The sequence below is a fragment of the Ammodytes marinus genome (genome assembly GCF_949987685.1).
Source record: "Ammodytes marinus genome assembly, chromosome: 6".
Lineage (NCBI taxonomy): Eukaryota > Metazoa > Chordata > Actinopteri > Uranoscopiformes > Ammodytidae > Ammodytes > Ammodytes marinus.
Window position 1 is genome coordinate 34,361,834 of NC_137235.1, and position 17,971 is coordinate 34,379,804.

At 42.6% G+C, this 17,971-nt stretch overlaps 1 protein-coding gene across 1 annotated transcript; it reads right to left on the reverse strand.

Annotated features, from left to right (window-relative positions):
* Window positions 1–347: 347 nt before the first annotated feature.
* samd1b (sterile alpha motif domain containing 1b) lies at window positions 348–17,929 on the reverse strand. The gene is made up of 7 exons (XM_080029125.1): window positions 16,422–17,929; window positions 14,736–14,985; window positions 9,431–9,582; window positions 4,870–4,918; window positions 4,637–4,757; window positions 3,688–3,802; window positions 348–1,956 (listed from the first exon to the last, which is right to left on the reverse strand). Exons 1-7 carry the CDS (start codon window positions 17,640–17,642, stop codon window positions 1,813–1,815), a joined length of 2,052 nt encoding a protein of 683 aa, XP_079885251.1. The 5' UTR covers window positions 17,643–17,929; the 3' UTR covers window positions 348–1,812.
* Window positions 17,930–17,971: the final 42 nt, after the last annotated feature.

Below are 17,971 nucleotides of genomic sequence, written 5' to 3' on the forward strand. Positions count from 1 at the left end.
TGCACACACTTAGTCGCACAGAGATCCAAAACACTTACCTTGGAGAGTATCCCAGGACATACTGTATATAGCGTGATATTTCCTACTCCCCTCTGGTTCTTAACAGCAAATGCAATCTGAAGTGCCCTGCCGGTCATCGAGAACACTTCCCGACTTGCTGTGAAATATATATGGGTCAAAATAAATGCTGTATTGCGATTGTTTTTCCTCCCTCACACAAAGGCCTTGAAAACTCACACACACACACACACACACTGAATGTGGACACATTGTGGTGTTTTGGTTGAAACTTTTATTACCAAAAATTGACCTTTAACAAACACCTTTAGACAAGCAACAAGGGCATAGTCGTCGCGCTGTACATTTCCCTGGTGAGAACCTGGACTCCAACCCAGCCAGCCTCTCTTACAGATTCAACAAATAAGGAACACAATGATTTTTGGCAACACACACCTGAACATACAGCTTCTACTCACTGTAATAACCTAGAACTGTGTTCTTGGAAGTTGCAAAGGGAAGTGAACGTGAAGCGGAGAGAGAGAGAGAGCGAGGGGGGTGAGAGAGAGAGAGGGGTGAGAGAGGTAGAGGAGGTTTAAATGCACAAAGAAATGCTGATTTGAACATCAGCGTTTAGAAGGGGACTGAAACCCTAACAAAATTAAAATCAGTATGATGCAAAAATAAATTAAAAAACATGCCCAAAAAATTTAAAAACGGTAAATTTATAATTCATGCAAAGATGAGATGCCGACAGTGAAGGAGAAAATGATGTGTGTGACCATTGAACAGCATTTGGTTTCTAAGGTCTGGCTGGTGCAAACTGTTAAAAAATGCTGGTGGTATGAGATTAGTTGATTGATTGAATCAGCTTTACCCTGCCATAACATCTTTCATTGTTTTTCAGTAATTTACAAATAGACTCCTTTTCAATATTATTTACATATTTATCCCATCACATCTAGATGAGAGTTGATTGTTCTACTGATTTCAGTTCAGTAAGCGGGTGTATTAGAGCAATATTTCTGCAAACCGACTCTTGCTTCAGATAGCCAAGCACTGGATAGCTGGTTTGATGTAAGCCACCGTCGAAAGTTCATCTTTGTGAAAGCGCCCCATCATGTGTTGCTGCACAGGCCAGATTACATCGGAGGGGGTGGGGGGGTTATCCGTTTATTGCTTTGACCAACAACCGTTTGCTCAAGGTCATCGAACCCTGCACCGGATTGCTGCACTCATCACACAGCTTCTGGGAATGTTTTTAGTCTGGTCACCTTCTAATTGTTTTCTATTCCATTAGACACGCTCTGTCAAGCCTCCACACACATACAGTATGTGGACAATGACAAACATGTACCCACAAGGGATGAACTCTTTCACCACAGCCTCCGAAAAAAAAAAGTGTGCATAAAGGTCCGCACTTAATAACAGTTAGAAAAAACAAACCATCTTGCACAGTTTAATCGAGAAATTGCAAAGTGCTGGGTTGTCGTAAACAAAAAGAGAAATTGCATGATTTTTGTTACTAGTCCCTCCTGGCAACATTTGAGGGGAAGAAATCAGTGTTATCCAGGAAATCCAGTTTTATTTCTGCTTGTGTCCCTTCTGAACAAGAGTATAAAAGCAGAGGTGTGTGTGTGTGTGTGTGTGTGTGTGTGTGTGTGTGTGTGTGTGTCAGTCTGTATGTGTGGTATGTGTGCTGTTTGAAATGAGATGAGAAGTTTACTGTTTATCATGCATACATTTTTGAGTGATAACTTCAGATAGATACATAGGACATTACAGTCCATCTGTGTGTATTTCATGTGTCTGCCGTTAGCAGTCTTCCTCCTCAAAGTGCGTCTTTTGCAGAACCTTAACGTGGCGCTCATAGATCTTGAGGGCGGGCCCCAGTCTGATTGACAGGCCAGTCAAAACATCGTTACGCTGCATGAGGAGAAGAGACTTGCCGTCGATTTCCTTAATGAAGAGAACAAAGCAATGTGGTACAGGTGATACTCATATTATTAGAATATCATGGAAAATGAATTGGAATTGAGGCAAGAATTCATGCAAAAGGGGCCCAAACCTGTGTAGGGGAGACCGGGGTAAGTAAGCACACTTTTTACTCTAGTGAGAATTGCTCATCACCTAAACATCTTTCAATAGTCATTCCTACATTAAATTGAAGCTTAAGGTGTTGGCTTGACATGTGAACCCCTCACTTTTTCTAACTTATTGTAATAAAGAAGAAATTTACCATCAAAGACACTCTAACAGTATGGGGTTGTTTGTCACAATGTTATCTTAATGGGAAAAATCTTAAAAAGAAGGCAAGAAAGCAGAACTAAATTTGAAAGTTTAATTTCATTGTCAAGTTGAAAAATAGGCCTACATAACTGTATGCATCTCAACACAAAATGAGCAAGGAATAAACAAAAAGGAAATCCATATTAAGACCAACCTACTGTAAACAAATAGGTCTAACAATAATAGCCTACTCAACCACGATACACACATTCACTATCTGTGTTACAGTGATGGCAAATGTAGGGTCTGCTCACTAACTAAGCAGAGATTGTGTGCCCACTGGTTGCACATACAACACTTCTCCCATACTTCCCCTGAACGGGTGCTGGAGAACGTTTCCATACAAACCAAACACAAACTATCCTCTTCATCTGATGAAGATTCCTCCTCCTGTCTCTTTCTCTTCTGTTTCTTCTTCCCCAGCTGGGGTGGAGTGCACTGGGGTGCAGTAGCCTTGGCAACTGGTCTAGTTTGGGATGCACTGGGTCGTTTTGATTTTGTTGCCCTTTTTCTCTTTTGCATGCTAGCTGCCTTTCCTGCTCTATTCTCTCCTTCTCTGGGGTGTCAGTGAGGATACAGCTTGACATTTTCTTTTGTTATTGGGTTCCTTTCCTGGCTGTACCCTTTGGATAACATGTGACAACCAACACCCCAAAAAATGTGACGACCAACCCCAACTGAAATTTCTTGCTAGCATCAAGGCCAACAACCATCTGACAACTAATTAGCTTGCTAAAAACAATCTAAACTATAGCTTACTCTTCACACTTTTTTAGGGTAACAAGTGTTTTGTTATAAACCCATTGTGTAAAAGTCTAGAAGAAAAATACTGAGGAACTAAATATTTGACATGAAAAACACTAACAGTCCTCTCACCTCAAATTCAGCAGTCTAACTCCAAGGAAGACTATGTAGGTGACCTCTGATCCCAGTTGTGGATATTTATATACCAAAATTTAACAGACAGCACCTTCTGGTTCCGAGATATAACGATTGTGACAACCTACCTGTGTGACATATTACCCCGTTCTCCCCTACATATCGATGATTATACTTTCTATAGGGCCGACATTTCTGTATTTAAAATCCCTTTTCTATTGATTTTTATGTAATATTAAAACTCAGAGATTTTGAATGTGGGGTTTTCATAAGCTGTAAGCCATAATAAATACAATTATAACAAATGAAGGCTTGAAATATCTCACTTTGCATGTAATGAGTCTATATAATATTTTAGTTTCACCTTTTAAGTTGAATTACAGAAATAAATTAACTTTTGCACGATATTCAAATTTTTCGAGTTTCACCTGCATGTTACAGCTGTTCCAAACGTTACAGTGAGTACAGTATAGTGTGTCTCTGGTGGCCTCTAGTGGCTGTCAAAGGAGATGACAGGCTCACCTGGGTCATGAAGGCAGCAGCCTGCTCGGGGAAACCTGCTGCTGTGAAATAACTGACCACATCAGACACTGTCCAGTCTGCTGGGCTGCCACTGCTTTCCTCAGACTTTATAAACCTAGAGAGAAGAAGAAGACTCTGGGCACATTACAAAACCGGCAGTGAACTTGTCAAATGATGTCCGAACAGTTCATTTTAGGAATTGTAGTTAATTCATGGAATGGATTAAATGGGAATCTATTTCCTATGTTTTTTTTTGGTTATCGGTATTGGTTTTAGAATTGGAGTCATGTGTTTTCTATGTTTTTATGGATGGATAAACTGAACCTTGAAACTGCTCTGAAACAGAGTGTAAACAGGAGTATCAGATATTATTATGATTGATTAATTAATTAATATTGTTGGAGCCAAATTGCTGTTTTTGTTTGTTTTGTTTTGTTTATTTTAATTAATGATTGAGAGGTGTGGCCTTGGTGTCTGCATAGGGTGGATAGCATAAATACCTGGCAACCTGGGATTAGATTCAGGTGTGTAATGGGGAAGGCCACACAGTTTTTGACCGGGCTCGTGCAAATGTTTGTTTATTGGAAAGAGCCTATTTTGTGTTTATACGAAAGAGCAATAACCCTTGGAACAGTTTGTTTTTTGTGTAGTCAATAAAAGGATTGACATATCCGACAATACGGCATCTTCTGGACATTGCATTAATTCACACACGCGTCAGACTTCCGTCTAACCCGTACCCCTCGGTAATGCTACAGGAAAAGCCATTACAAATATAATATTTTTTAATGATAATGATAATTTATCAAATGACATAGTGGAGAAAAAGTGACTGTGTAAAGGGGTCGCCCGTGGTGAACATAGAGAGCATTATAATTATGAATCTGATTACATTATAGGCTATTATTACGTTATCAACCAGTCACTCCAGGATCTCTGCTGTACTCACCCTCCACTGTTTAGTCCTCCGTTCATCCCTCGTTCCTCCGTCGTGCCAGAGTCTCTCGGGGAGGCGGTGGGTGTGAGCAGGCAGGAAGAAGACACGCCCACTCCTGTCTTAGACTCAAGGCCTGTGACGGGTAAAAAAAATTAAGCCCATTTTTGACTACCTGTCATCATTGCCTAAACCCCCAAACACAAAACACACACACAGTTGGAGATGATCTGTAAAGCTGGACTCACTGTTAAAGCATGAGGAGGTGTGGTTGATTGTGTCATGCTGCATCTGATTCTGTGTGGAGAGAGAAGAGAGAGAAAGGAAAGGTATCAAACTAAGATGGTAATAAATGAACATGATACAGGTGCAGGGGCGTGCACAGGTAGACACCAAGTGGTGCCTGAGCACCTGCCCTTTGCCCCCTGGACAAATAAAGTGCCCTTAAAACATTTTGTTTATTTATTTTAAGCAGTGTATCTTGCCCATGCTGACATGACGAAGACTTAAAAGAGAAAAGAAGCTTCGGGATAAGGGATTATTTAAAAAATCCCGAAGTTTTTTTTTTTTCAAACATGTACATTTTTACTTTCTGCTTTTTGGTAATTCTGTGTCTCCAAATTATTCCAGAAAATAGTACTAAATAGCCCACATTGACACAGGTGATTTAGCCTTAGTTTTCTTCTCAAAGTGCACCAGATTGATGAATTTTACTTAAAAAGGCTCAAATTTTTCTTCCGGGGGCGGCCCCGGAACCCCCTAGAGAAGGTCCAGGGTCCCAAACACAGTCTCCCAAATGTGTGGCCGGGTATTAAAAGTCATTAGGCCAGGGGGGATTTTGTACAAGTAACTTTAAAATGATTTGGTCATTCATCGATAGAATTTATTGTGCCCTTTTTTTGCACTGAGCACCTGCCCCCCAAAATGTCTGTGCACGCCACTGTACAGGTGGAAAAGCCATGTGGAAATCATCAGAGTTGTAGGACCTCCGACTAAACTCAAGGATTAAAAGGAGCCTGCAGGATCAAGATGCAGCATGCCAAAAACAAACTGCAACAGGACCATCTGCTGTGGAAGTGGGAACAACGACGTGCAAGGAATAAGGTGGAATGGTGGGGAGACAAAACTGACACATTCCCTGGGTTCCAATCCCCCATACTTCCCTACTATTAAGTATGTCAGAAAAAGATTTAGGATGTCCCAATACATGCAAGTCAATTGTAGTATGCTGAAAATACATAAATGCCCCAATAACTCCGAAGTATTCGTTTTTATTCTCGACATTTCTCGACATAATGAACAAAAGAAACTTCATTATCTGATTTTTTTTTAGCCCTCCTGTGTCCCTAAAACTCTTCTGTACTCTTCTGTATGTAGTGTAGTAAAAAGAAAGAGTATGTGATTTGGAACGCAGGGATTCTCTTTGCTGGTCTATCATGGGGTCTTGGGCTCCTCTTCAATAAAAAAGCTAAAATGTCTTCCTCAGAATTTCTTTCTTTCAATCTTTATTTGTCACGTACATCCTTAAATATAGGCCTGCATGATGTGCATTGAAATGCTTCCCTGCCATGATCCAGGATTTTACAATAGAAGCTCTTTACAATGTAGTACTGAATGAAGCTATTCACAAGTTAGCACTAGTAAAACAGGTGCAAACAACACAAGAGCAAAAAAATATATATCGAGAAATGTTATGCATTTAAAATTCTCCAGTCCATATTCTAAGATAAATGGCTCTCTTCCACGGACCCACTGTACTAGCTAGGAACGTTTTAAAACTTCATCATTTAAACCACCATTGATGTGTGTCATTGATGCAGCTGGAATCCCATTCATCACTTTATTTTATAGGCCTCAAGGATACACACAATGCATTTAGATGAGGAACAGGGTACCGGTTACAGGGGAATCTTTCATTTTTTTTAATGGTGGTTGGTGTTATGTTATCTCAATGTGGATCATTTCTCTAAGCATATATGTTATTTGCATCATCATTGGAACAAGTCATTCTTCCATGTAGTGGTGGAATGACTTGTTGGCCCAGACCAGTGTTGATGGTCCTGCCTACACACACATCTGTTTTCATGTATTCTGATTGATTAGACCTCTGCTCAGGTTCAAGTTATGTAGAACAGTGCTGTATACTACACAACCAATTAAAATTATAGAAGGTGTGACTTTCTCATCCAAACAGGTGCAACAAAACTAATAAAAGAATCACATGTCCATCAAGCTCAGTCGGTACATTCTACTCAAGCACAAGAACACACCTGTGTGGCTGGACCATGGGTGAGTAGAGCACTTCCCTGGAGACTTTAAATGTAATAAAATAAATAATAGTGCAATACTGAAAAATAATTTCTTAACTACTGACTTGTGTTAAGATGCCGGTGTTTGACATATTATGCTGAGGTCAGTTTGGTGAATACCAACACCAACACTTGGTGAAATGCATCAACATAGTTTTCTGGTGTTGAAAATTGAAATGGAATTCAGCCAGTGCTCATTTTATTATTTATACCTGTGATTTCCTCACTGTGACATGCCATAAATGTGCCCTGAGAGAAAAAAGGCTGATTATGTAGTATGCAGATGATTTAGTATACCTTAAGATATTTCTGAGATCATACATTTCTGTATTTAGTAGTTAGTCACATTATAGGTATAGGCCGCCTGTATAAAATGTCTCTAAGCTGTGCACAATTTGAACACCAGACCAAGAAAAAGCAACAGATACTGCAGGGTTCAACATAACTTTTTTTTCCTACTGGCCCGCCGGGCCAGTGGATCCGAGTTTTACTGGCCCCTTGTATATTTTCACTGGCCCTGCACACACTTATTTTTCTTCATAATTTAGTGTCAATAATTATAATACCTGTATTAGAAAAATAAAGAAAGATAACCAGATCTAAAGGGAATATCTATACTGTAACAGTATAGATATTCCCTTTAGATTTGGTTATTTTTCTTTTAGTTAATTATATGAAATGTTGATATTGCTCATACACATAATATAAAACCAGGCAAACATATTGAATTAGAAGCCTACAACTGAAAGTATGTTGAAAGAGTCGGCCAGTATTTTAAAGTCCAGTAGTTTGATGGTGGTTTTTATTCTTGAATTTGGGCAGTTTAATGAATAGTTCACCTGCAGAGGTCATGTTCAAACATAAAAAAAAAATAAGAGATGAAGGTCTGATCATTCTTTGTGGTGTGGTAGGCTGTTTTTATTACTTTCTCTATATGCATTAGGGATGTGAATGTGTCGACCGAATGACCGGTTTTCCACTTGCGCTCAAGTTGACTTTAAAAATAGAATAGAAATCCGAAAATCAGTGGGTTATGCCGTTTTTTTAATGGGAGATTTCACCGTGTATGTGAGTTCACGTCTGGTCGTGAGCGCGCTGCAGGAGTGTCACTTCTCCATGAAGTGTCAGCTTCACATAAGAGTCCGGTGTGGGACCATTTTTTCAAACTATTGATAAAAAACAATGCAGTGCAAAATATGCAGCATAAGTTAAACGCTCGTCTAAGACTATGACGTTAAATCACCTTAGAAACACACAATGCCTTCGTCCGATCACAGCAGCGTTTCACCGTGTGATCTCGCCAGCGAGTGAGCCGCCGCGCAGATGAACTGTGGTTTGTGGCTAAAATAATAACCGGGGATATTCTCCCCGTTAGCAATTTCAATGGGAAAGACTTCCGCGATCTGATTGAATGTCTCGAGCCTGAAAACACAGTGCCAAACTGCGCGACTATAGGAACTGTACAGTGAGCGGAGTCCCTCCGTTCGTTTCTGTCTACAACCGACACAATCACCGGAGACGCATTCACAGCGTTTAAATAACGCCTCTCATTTGTATTATCATTGGGGCTTGGATGCAAATACTGTAACATTACGGCGGCAGATAAAGGAAAAGCGCAGTTAAAATTTTCTACACCTCAACCTCTGCTGTGGGAAGAAAGAAAAGGGGCAAAGCAAGTCGATTGATTTGTCGACTCGCAGGCGGACGGTAGGCAGCTCTGCCAACGGAGCGAGAGTGCACCCGCTTGTTGCTCCGCCTGTCAAAACGCCCACGCATCGGTTGTCCACTGGCCTTTCATTAAAAAATATATTTTATATTAGGTTTATTATATTCAGTCTTAAATAAACACTGCTTTCATTACGACTCTCAACGTGCATTTCAATGAACCATGATGTAGTCTACAAAAAGATACTGAACTGTGATTGGCCAGTCACTGGCCCGGGCGGGACAGTGACTGGCCAATCAACTTGCCCTGCATATGATTTTACTGGCCCCGGGCCATCGGGCTATACGTTATGTCGAACCCTGGATACTGTATACTTTTCTTTATGGATATATATCATAGTCCAGGTTATATGTTCATCAATCATTAAAACATATGTGAAATTCCTAACCTGTTACTCTACTAGGTGTTGTGAAAAACTTGCACTGTAGCCTCCAACTTTTTCCAACATGAATAATATCACGGGATTTGTTCTTAGCTCAGCGACTACTGTAAATTCTACAAAGGCAACTAAAAATGTCTTAAACTATCTCAATGTAACTTCTATTATATCAGGTATCTTTATGCATTTTTATCCCGTTTTGAAACAGTGGAGAGATCACAGGAAATGAAAGGAAGAGGGATTCAACAAAGGTCCCTGGTCAGACCCACTAGGACGTTGCATTGCATGGTCCACATCTAAACCACTGAGCTACTTTTGACGTGTTCTGTGTAGATTCTGCATATATCATCCAGAGGTAAAAGGCAACCGGAGAGATGAACAATGCTTACACTTACTTGTGCCTCCATATGTAGCTGATCATGGAGGACAGCTCTCTGCTCCAAATGTGCGCTGGTACATTGTAACAGGGAAGCTCCCTCAACAGGTTCAGAAGACGTCATGGTGAGCGAATCAAACCCCTCCATCCCCAAGTGACCAGCAGACAAACCTAGATCAGAAGAGGCAAGAGAAAAGAGAGTTGTTACTAGGGTTGCAAAGGGGTGGAAAGTTTCCGGTAAATTACCGGAAAGTTTCCGGAAACTTTCCACGGGAACTTTCGCTCGGGAATTTTGGGAATATTCAAAATTGGAAATTATAGGAATTAACTAAATGGCGGTAACTTAAATGATTTTTTTTTTCATACAAACATAAATCTAAACATTTAAACACTATGTTTGTTCATAGGCAGACATCCATGCAAAATAATACAATTAAAAAACATTACATTTGAACAGATTTAGGGGAGAGTGGCCTAAGTTGTGCCACTTTTTACTCAAAGTGACTTTAAAGTAAGGCCTTGACAGTAAAGTCTCCAACTCAAATATATACATATATTTCAGGGTGTTGTGTATCCCCGACAATAAAAACTTTGGATCTGGAATAAACTGTTGACGAAATATAGCTTTCGGAAAAAAGTTGTCTTGTGGCACAACTTGCCCCCGGTGTGGTGTAAGTTGTGCCATTGGAGAAAATACCATGGGGTAAATTGTGCCATTGATATATATCTCATAAACTGTATTGCAAGACACATCCATTACTTACTCCACTTACTTAAAACTCACCTAGGCTCTTTGGCACAAATCACCTCAACCCCAGAATTTTGGATAATAAGCATGATGCAGCAGTTTAGGGCTGACATCGTCCTAATTATATAGACACAAAGTGTAGCATACTAAAGCACTAAAACATGTGTCAAATGTTTTCAAACTTGTCTATAATTGTTCAGACACAATAATCAAAAAACATTGATCATGGAAATTTTAATTTGAAAGGCAAAACACAGTTTTTTGAGCTTAAATGTGCTTATTCCATGTTTCTCCCTTCTTTACAGGATGAGTCTTCTATGGTTATCTAGAAACAATGGGTGGCACAAGTTGCCCACTGGCACAACTTAGGCCACTCTCCCCTATTTGTAAGAAGAGCTTTATCAAGTTTTGATTATTTTATGAACAATCAATAATTTCCCTGAACAACAAAAAGATGCATGTTGAGTAAAATTTTACTCATCTGTCTGACCCATGGGGTCTGACTCCACCCATTCAATGAATAAAGTCAAATGCCCCCCATGTGATGGAGGAATGCACAGTGCATGTAGGGGGCGTGGCCTCAGTACCCCTGCAGTAGGATCTGTGCTATGTGCAATTTGCCTAGTGTACTTGCATAAAATCTGGTTGTTTTAGTCAAGATTATGCTAAAATATATTATCCCCAACTATATTTAAAATCACAGTTTAAGCCTCTGTAAACCTGGTCTAGCAAAAACAAATTTATGATATCAAGTTGGGTGTCTCAATAAACTTTAAAAAACAATCTGATTTGAAATGAAATGTTCATAAATGTATTAAAACGTTGTGTAAAAAACTGTTTTTACAGTCTAGAACGTTTGCCTGGACTGAAATAACATAGTTGGGTGAATTTAGTGCATTGGGTTGCTTTAAATTTAGTAAATTCCCGTTTATTCCCGTTAATTCCCAAAATTCCCGTTAATTCCCATAAATTCCCGTTAATTCCCATGGAAAGTTTCCAACTTTGAAAATTCCCGGAATTTTGCAACCCTAGTTGTTACCTGTATCACTATTATCATTTGTATGAAACGTAGTAGTTGTAGCGCAGGCTAGTATAGTTGTTTCAATAGTAATCATGTAGGCCTGCCTGCTGTTAAATTCTTAATATTCTTACTAGTGGTGGGCCGTTATCGGCGTTAACGTGCTGCGTTAACGCCAGACTCTTATCGGCGATAAAAAAAATATCGCCGTAAATCTCTTATTCCACCTCCTGTTCGGCTCAGGGGAGATGGTTCCCTCCAGGGCCGATGGCTGTTCGCCGTCGGGGTGAACCCCCTTCCGTGTGTTCTCTGGTCGGGTAATAATAGCCGGGGGCCGTTGTTGACACTTGAGGAGCCTTTATTGCAGGAGCAAAGCTTCTCTCACACACCCGCCGCTCTCTCTCTCCATCACTTGCCCACGACACAATCGGGTATTGGAACGCAGGGTGGGTGTGTGTGGCCACCGGTCACCATGTGACTATAAGTTTCCAAGTTTTAAACACTTCTATCTCTTCAACGTCAACGTCACTGTACCCGAATCCTAAATATCCCCATAGCAGACGCTATATTTCATCGGGGGGAAAACTTTGTTTTGCGCCACAGTTCAGCTTAGACTCGGCCGTTATGCTGCTGCACACACACACACACACACAGACACAGGCACACACACACGCTGCATGTCAGAGATGAGGGGCGCTACCAAAAAGACGAGAGGAGCGGTTGGAGCAGTTGGAGCGTTTAGAGACACATGCGCGCACATTTATTTACATAAAATCGCAATCGCAGTCATTTGTGCAGTTATGTAAAATGTTTCACTAAGGAAAATGACAGAAAAAGTAACGCACAGTGACTTTGATGAGTAACTTTAATGTGATTACTGGTTTGGAGATAGTAACGCGTTAGATTACTCGTTACTGAAAAAAGAGGTCCGATGCCGGTAACGCGTTACTAAGTAACATCCTGTTGAATATTCATTCATCACCAATTATCATAGTAGAACAGCTTCCTCAAGCAGTTTGTGATGCATGTTGGAAACAGGAGATGAGCCCCTGGTCTGATGCGCCACCTGGCTTGAGAAACACGTTCTCAAAGACTTACTTTGAGTCATTATTTAGGGAGCACACACATATTATGAATGAATTCAAATGAGCCATTTTAATCTAGATTAATCGAGATTAATTCCAAAATTCAATGAGATTAATCTAGATTAAAAAAATTAATCTATGCCCACCTCTAATTCTTACACAACAGTGGGATTCACAGCAAATACAACAAAAACTGAAAAACCGAAATGATAGCAACAGAAATACACTCAACAAAAATATAAACGCAACACTTTTGTTTTTGCTCCCATTTTTCATGAGATGGACTTAAAGATCTAAAATTCATTCCAGATACACAATATTACCATTTCTCTCAAACATTGTTCACAAATCTGTCTAAATGTGTGATAGTGAGCACTTCTGCTTTGCTGAGATAATCCATCCCACCTCACAGGTGTGCCACATCAAGATGCTGATCTGACATCATGATTAGTGCACAGGTGTGCCTTAGACTGTCCACAATAAAAGGCCACCCTGAAATGTGCAGTTTTGTCTCACAGCAAAATGCCACAGATGCCACAAGCATTGAGGGAGCGTGCAATTGGCATGCTGACAGCAGGAATGTCAACCAGATCTGTTGCTCGTGCATTGAATGTTCATTTCTCCACCATAAACCGTCTCCAAAGGCGTTTCAGAGAATATGGCAGTACATCCAACCGGCCTCACAACCGCAGACCACGTGTAACCACACCAGCCCAGGACCTCCACATCCAGCAGGTTCACCTCCAAGATTGTCTGAGACCAGCCACTGAGACAGCTGCTGAAACAATTGGTTTGCATAACCAAACAATTTCTGCACAAACTGTCAGAAACCGTCTCAGGGAAGCTCAACTGCATGCTCGTCGTCCTCATCGGGGTCTTGACCTGACTCCAGCTCGTCGCCGTAACAGACTTGAGTGGGCAAATGCTCACATTCGATGGCGTCTGGCACGTTGGAGAGGTGTTCTCTTCACGGATGAATCTCGGTTTACATTGTTCAGGGCAGATGGCAGACAGCGTGTGTGGCGTCGTGTGGGTGAGCGCTTTGCTGATGTCAATGTTGTGGATCGAGTGGCCCATGGTGGTGGTGGGGTTATGGTATTGGCAGGCATCTGTTATGGACGAAGAACACAGGTGCATTTTATTGATGGCATTTTGAATGCACAGAGATACCGTGATGAGATCCTGAGGCCCATTGTTGTGCCATACATCCATGAACATCACTTCACGTTTCAGCAAGATAATGCACGGCCCCATGTTGCAAGGATCTGTACACAATTCTTGGAAGCTGAAAATGTCCCAGTTCTTGCATGGCCAGCATACTCACCGGACATGTCACCCATTGAGCATGTTTGGGATGTGCTTGACCGGCGTATACGACAGCGTGCACCACTTCCCACTAATATCCAGCAACTTCGCACAGCCATTGAAGAGGCGTGGACCAACATTCCACAGGCCACAATTGACAATCTGATAAACTCTATGCGAAGAAGATGTGTTGCACTGCATGAGGCAAATGGTGGTCACACCAGATACTGACTGGTTCTGAGTCCCCAGACCCCCAATAAAGCAAAAAAATGCACATTTCAGAGTGGCCTTTTATTGTGGACAGTCTAAGGCACACCTGTGCACTAATCATTATTTTTATGTTTTACAACTGTACTTAATATCGAACTTGTATTTTGTATTGTGTTTTATGTGTAACTGTGTTCTGCTGTCCATCTTGGCCAGGTCTCTCTTGTAAAAGAGATTTTAATCTCAATGAGACTAACCTAGTTAAATAAAGGATAGATAGATAGATAGATAGATAGATAGATAGATAGATAGATAGATAGATAGATAGATAGATAGATAGATAGATAGATAGATAGATAGATAGATAGATAGATAGATAGATAGATAGATAGATAGATAGATAGATAGATAGATAGATAGATAAATAAATCATGATGTCAGATCAGCATCTTGATGTGGCACACCTGTGAGGTGGGATGGATTATCTCAGCAAAGCAGAAGTGCTCACTATCACACATTTAGACAGATTTGTGAACAATGTTTGAGAGAAATGGTAATATTGTGTATCTGGAATGAATTTTAGATCTTTAAGTCCATCTCATGAAAAATGGGAGCAAAAACAAAAGTGTTGCGTTTATATTTTTGTTGAGTGTATGTATAGGCCTATTACCATTAATAAAGATGGAGACAGTAGTAGGGTGATAGTGTATCATATTTTTATTTTTAGGTTAGTTAAAAGTAATTTACCGAAGTAAATAAAAGAAAATAATGAAGTTATAATTCCATTTAAAGAGGCAAAATAGGATAAATAATACTCAAGTCGCCTAGGTCTACTTGTAGGTAGCCTATATCTTAACTTAGGTAGAAAACATTAGCCTATGATGAACAGTGGTAGAGGAACGTTTTAGTGACAATTAGAACTGATGCACAGATACGCACTCACAGGTTGATGCGCACAGACCTTTGGCATGGTACTGCCGCTGCTGGAGGCTCTCCTGCTTTGATGATGTCTGGATCTCCGCATCTTCTGTGCTTTTCCCAATGAGCTCTGGTTCGGTTGTCATGGCTACCTTGGAAGGTCCTCCTTCCTCAGTAGAACTCCGGGGATTATCCACCTTCTCCTCCTCTTCATCATTCCTCTCCCGTTCCTCTTCTATGCAGGCTGCTTCCACCGGCTCATTCTCCATGAGAGAGGACGGTGGTGGCGGCGGCTTAAATGACAAAAAGAGTTGATCTTAGATTTGTCACCGACCGTTTAAATAAATTGTTTTAGCGCAACACCTGAGTTAGATTCAAGTTCAAATTGTAGGCCTACGCTACGAGTTGAGCTTTGAAACAGCATTTAAGAGAATGCGCTACTTCGTGGCAGAAATAGCCTACAGTATAGCCTAGACAACAAGAAACACACAGATGTCAGGAATAACTTTATGGCTGCTTGTGCTATAGCAGTAAGGCCTAGGCATAGGCATACTAAATTATGCGTCCATGGGAGGAAGAAAGGGAGATGCGTCTGTTAGAAGTTTAACAAAGGATTTCACGAGGCATGTAGGTGTGGGACTCTGGTTAATTTACATTAGGCTATTTTAGGCTATTGGACATTATGTGAAAAAGGTGCACTGTCCCCCCCTCCCCCCTGTATATTTTATTTGATGTTTTGTTTATTTACTTTAAGTTAAGCTGTGACTGAATACTTATGTGCAGAATGAAAGGAATTAAGACATAGCTCTATTGTAGAATTGTCAGGAGTTATGGGGATGCCACACCCAGGCACATAGGGGCAGCCAGCAGGTCTTAGTGGAGGAAAGCGTGACTGTTGATAAAGTTACCTAGAGAGCTGCAAATGAACGAGTGTGGTTATCCGACCGAATGTTTGTGTTACAGACCGTCGACAATAAATGCCACATAAAATCCTCCCAACGTCTGATTAATCCAACCTTAAGTGTGCCTAAAGCAAAACATCGCTTCACATCAGAAACGCAATAGGCTGCATGAGCAAACACAAGACTCGGCTGCTGATCCTCCGCTGGCCTGCACGGCTGAGCAGCGCTCACAAGAGAGCGGCAGCGGCACGTCTCAAGTTCAGACAGACACCGCCTACCGTAGGCGCGGCAGGCCCAGACATCGCACGCACTACGCTGCGCACGCACTGCTTAAGTTCCCGAGAGCGACATAAAGCGTTACTGCCCTTCCAATAGTGATGTGACAACGATAACCAGAACCTTTCTGTGCACGCGCCATGCAGAGACGCTCTTTTAAGGTGCGCGCGCTCAACCCCGGAGCGGCTTCTGTTATCCGCACCTTTTGTGCAGGAAGCCGAGCCACACGCACACACAGGCTACAGAGGCAACGGAGGACAAATGCAACACACGGTGGCACCCTGCTGACAAATAGTACATAGCCTAGAAAAACAATTCGTTTTCCTGAATGTGGAAATCATCCTCAAACACTTTTGCATTAAAAACATTATCGAGCCTGAACATGAAACACGCATATTTGGGCGTCGGAATGCCGAGTGCGTCCTCGTTTTCTAAACAGTGATAATTAATTTATCAGCGAGCTATCAATAAAGCCAGAGCTGATCTGCGCGCCTTGTTCAACCGGGACGTGTTGAAAATGTTAAGTTAGCAGCAGACAGCAGCGCTCTCACCCTTTTCACTGATGTGTGTTTGTCCTGCAGTGCGCTCTTCACAAGTATGTCAGCGGACGCAATAATCTTCTTCGGCAGGGGCTCCTCCGCCAGCACCATCCCCCGCAGAGGGAGAGTGATGTTCCCGCAGCGGGTCCTGCGCAGCCGCCCCCTCGCCACCTCTCGCTCCATAACCACTTTGACTTTGCCTCGAGTCAGCTTCTCCTCCGACAGCCGCTCCTGGCTGCTCAGAAAGCCCAGGATCTCCTTGAGCCCGAGCGGCTTCATCACGTGGCCTCTGCTCGCCCCACGATGGAGGCTCCTCTCGGACAGGCTGCGAACAGAAGCCACCACTCTGTCGCCCAGGTCGGAGGAGTTGGCGTGGCTGCTCCCCGCTGCTTTGGTGCCCCCACCTCCACCGACTCGAAGTTTGGACTTGAGGGTCACAGTCTGTTGTTGAGGGAGGGTGCTGCTGCTGATGACACTCCCAGAGCAACTTTTGATCTTGGTGTCAGCCCCGGGCAAACACCTCTCTTTATTATTTCCTCCGCGAAGAACTGCCTCGGCTTTGCTCGGTTCACCTCCGCCGTCGTTTGCGCGTGTGTTGTTGTGGCCGAGATCGGACGTGGGACAGTTCACCGCTCCCTGCTCTAGTCCTAATCCCTTGTCTCTCGGTGCACTTGCTCCCTCCTCTTTGCAGCCGCCCCCGACATCCCAGCCCGTTGTTGCGCCACAACTCATCAACTGGCAACCGTTTCCGCTACTCGGACTAGGCTTGAGCTTCTTGCCCGTGCTGCTGCTGGCTGATGTTTGAGTGTGGGTATCTGGGCTGGGCTCCGAATCCTCCTCCTCCTCCTCCTCCTCTCCCTCCTCCTGGTCAGTGAAGCTGTGCGCACTAGTGTCGCCGTTGTTGTTGAGATGTTCGTGTTTGATCCGCTCCCTCGCTGCCTCCGCGCTGCCGCCGCCGCTGCTGCTGCCAGTGGACGTAAACTCACTCTTCTTTCTGCTTTTCCTCTGCACCTTCGCCGCGTTCCGGTACGATATGGAGCCCTTGTAGCTAACTTTGAGCACGGTCTGCTCTTGAATCAGTTTTTCCAGTTCCGTCCTGGTTCGGTCCGGGTCCGACCCATGTCGTCTCCGGACCATTCGACTGATCCTCTCCAGGTCCGGACGGGCTTTCCTCGAGCGGAGCGAGTCGATTGTTTCCAGGATCCACTCTCGGTACTTATTGGGCTCTGACATCTTTTTCTCCCGTTGGTGCGGCTGGGGTTTGGCCCGAGTGCGTCTTTCTCTCTGTTGTTCCACTAGTGACGCTGCTGTGTCAAAGCTGGGAAGCCAGAGTGAGTGCGATTCCCCGGCTAGAGAATGAGGACGGAAGCCTGACTGGTATTACGCTTGCGTTTTGTTGGCCACATTGTGCGCTTAAGGTGGACCGAAGATGGCGCCTAGGTCTCCGCCAGAGACGCACACACTATGGCTATGGCATTTAAGGTGGATTCGGCAATAGCCTCTCACGTATCTGAGCCGTGTTTCTTTGTTCGCAGTCTCGTCCCGCTCAAGCCGCAGTTTGT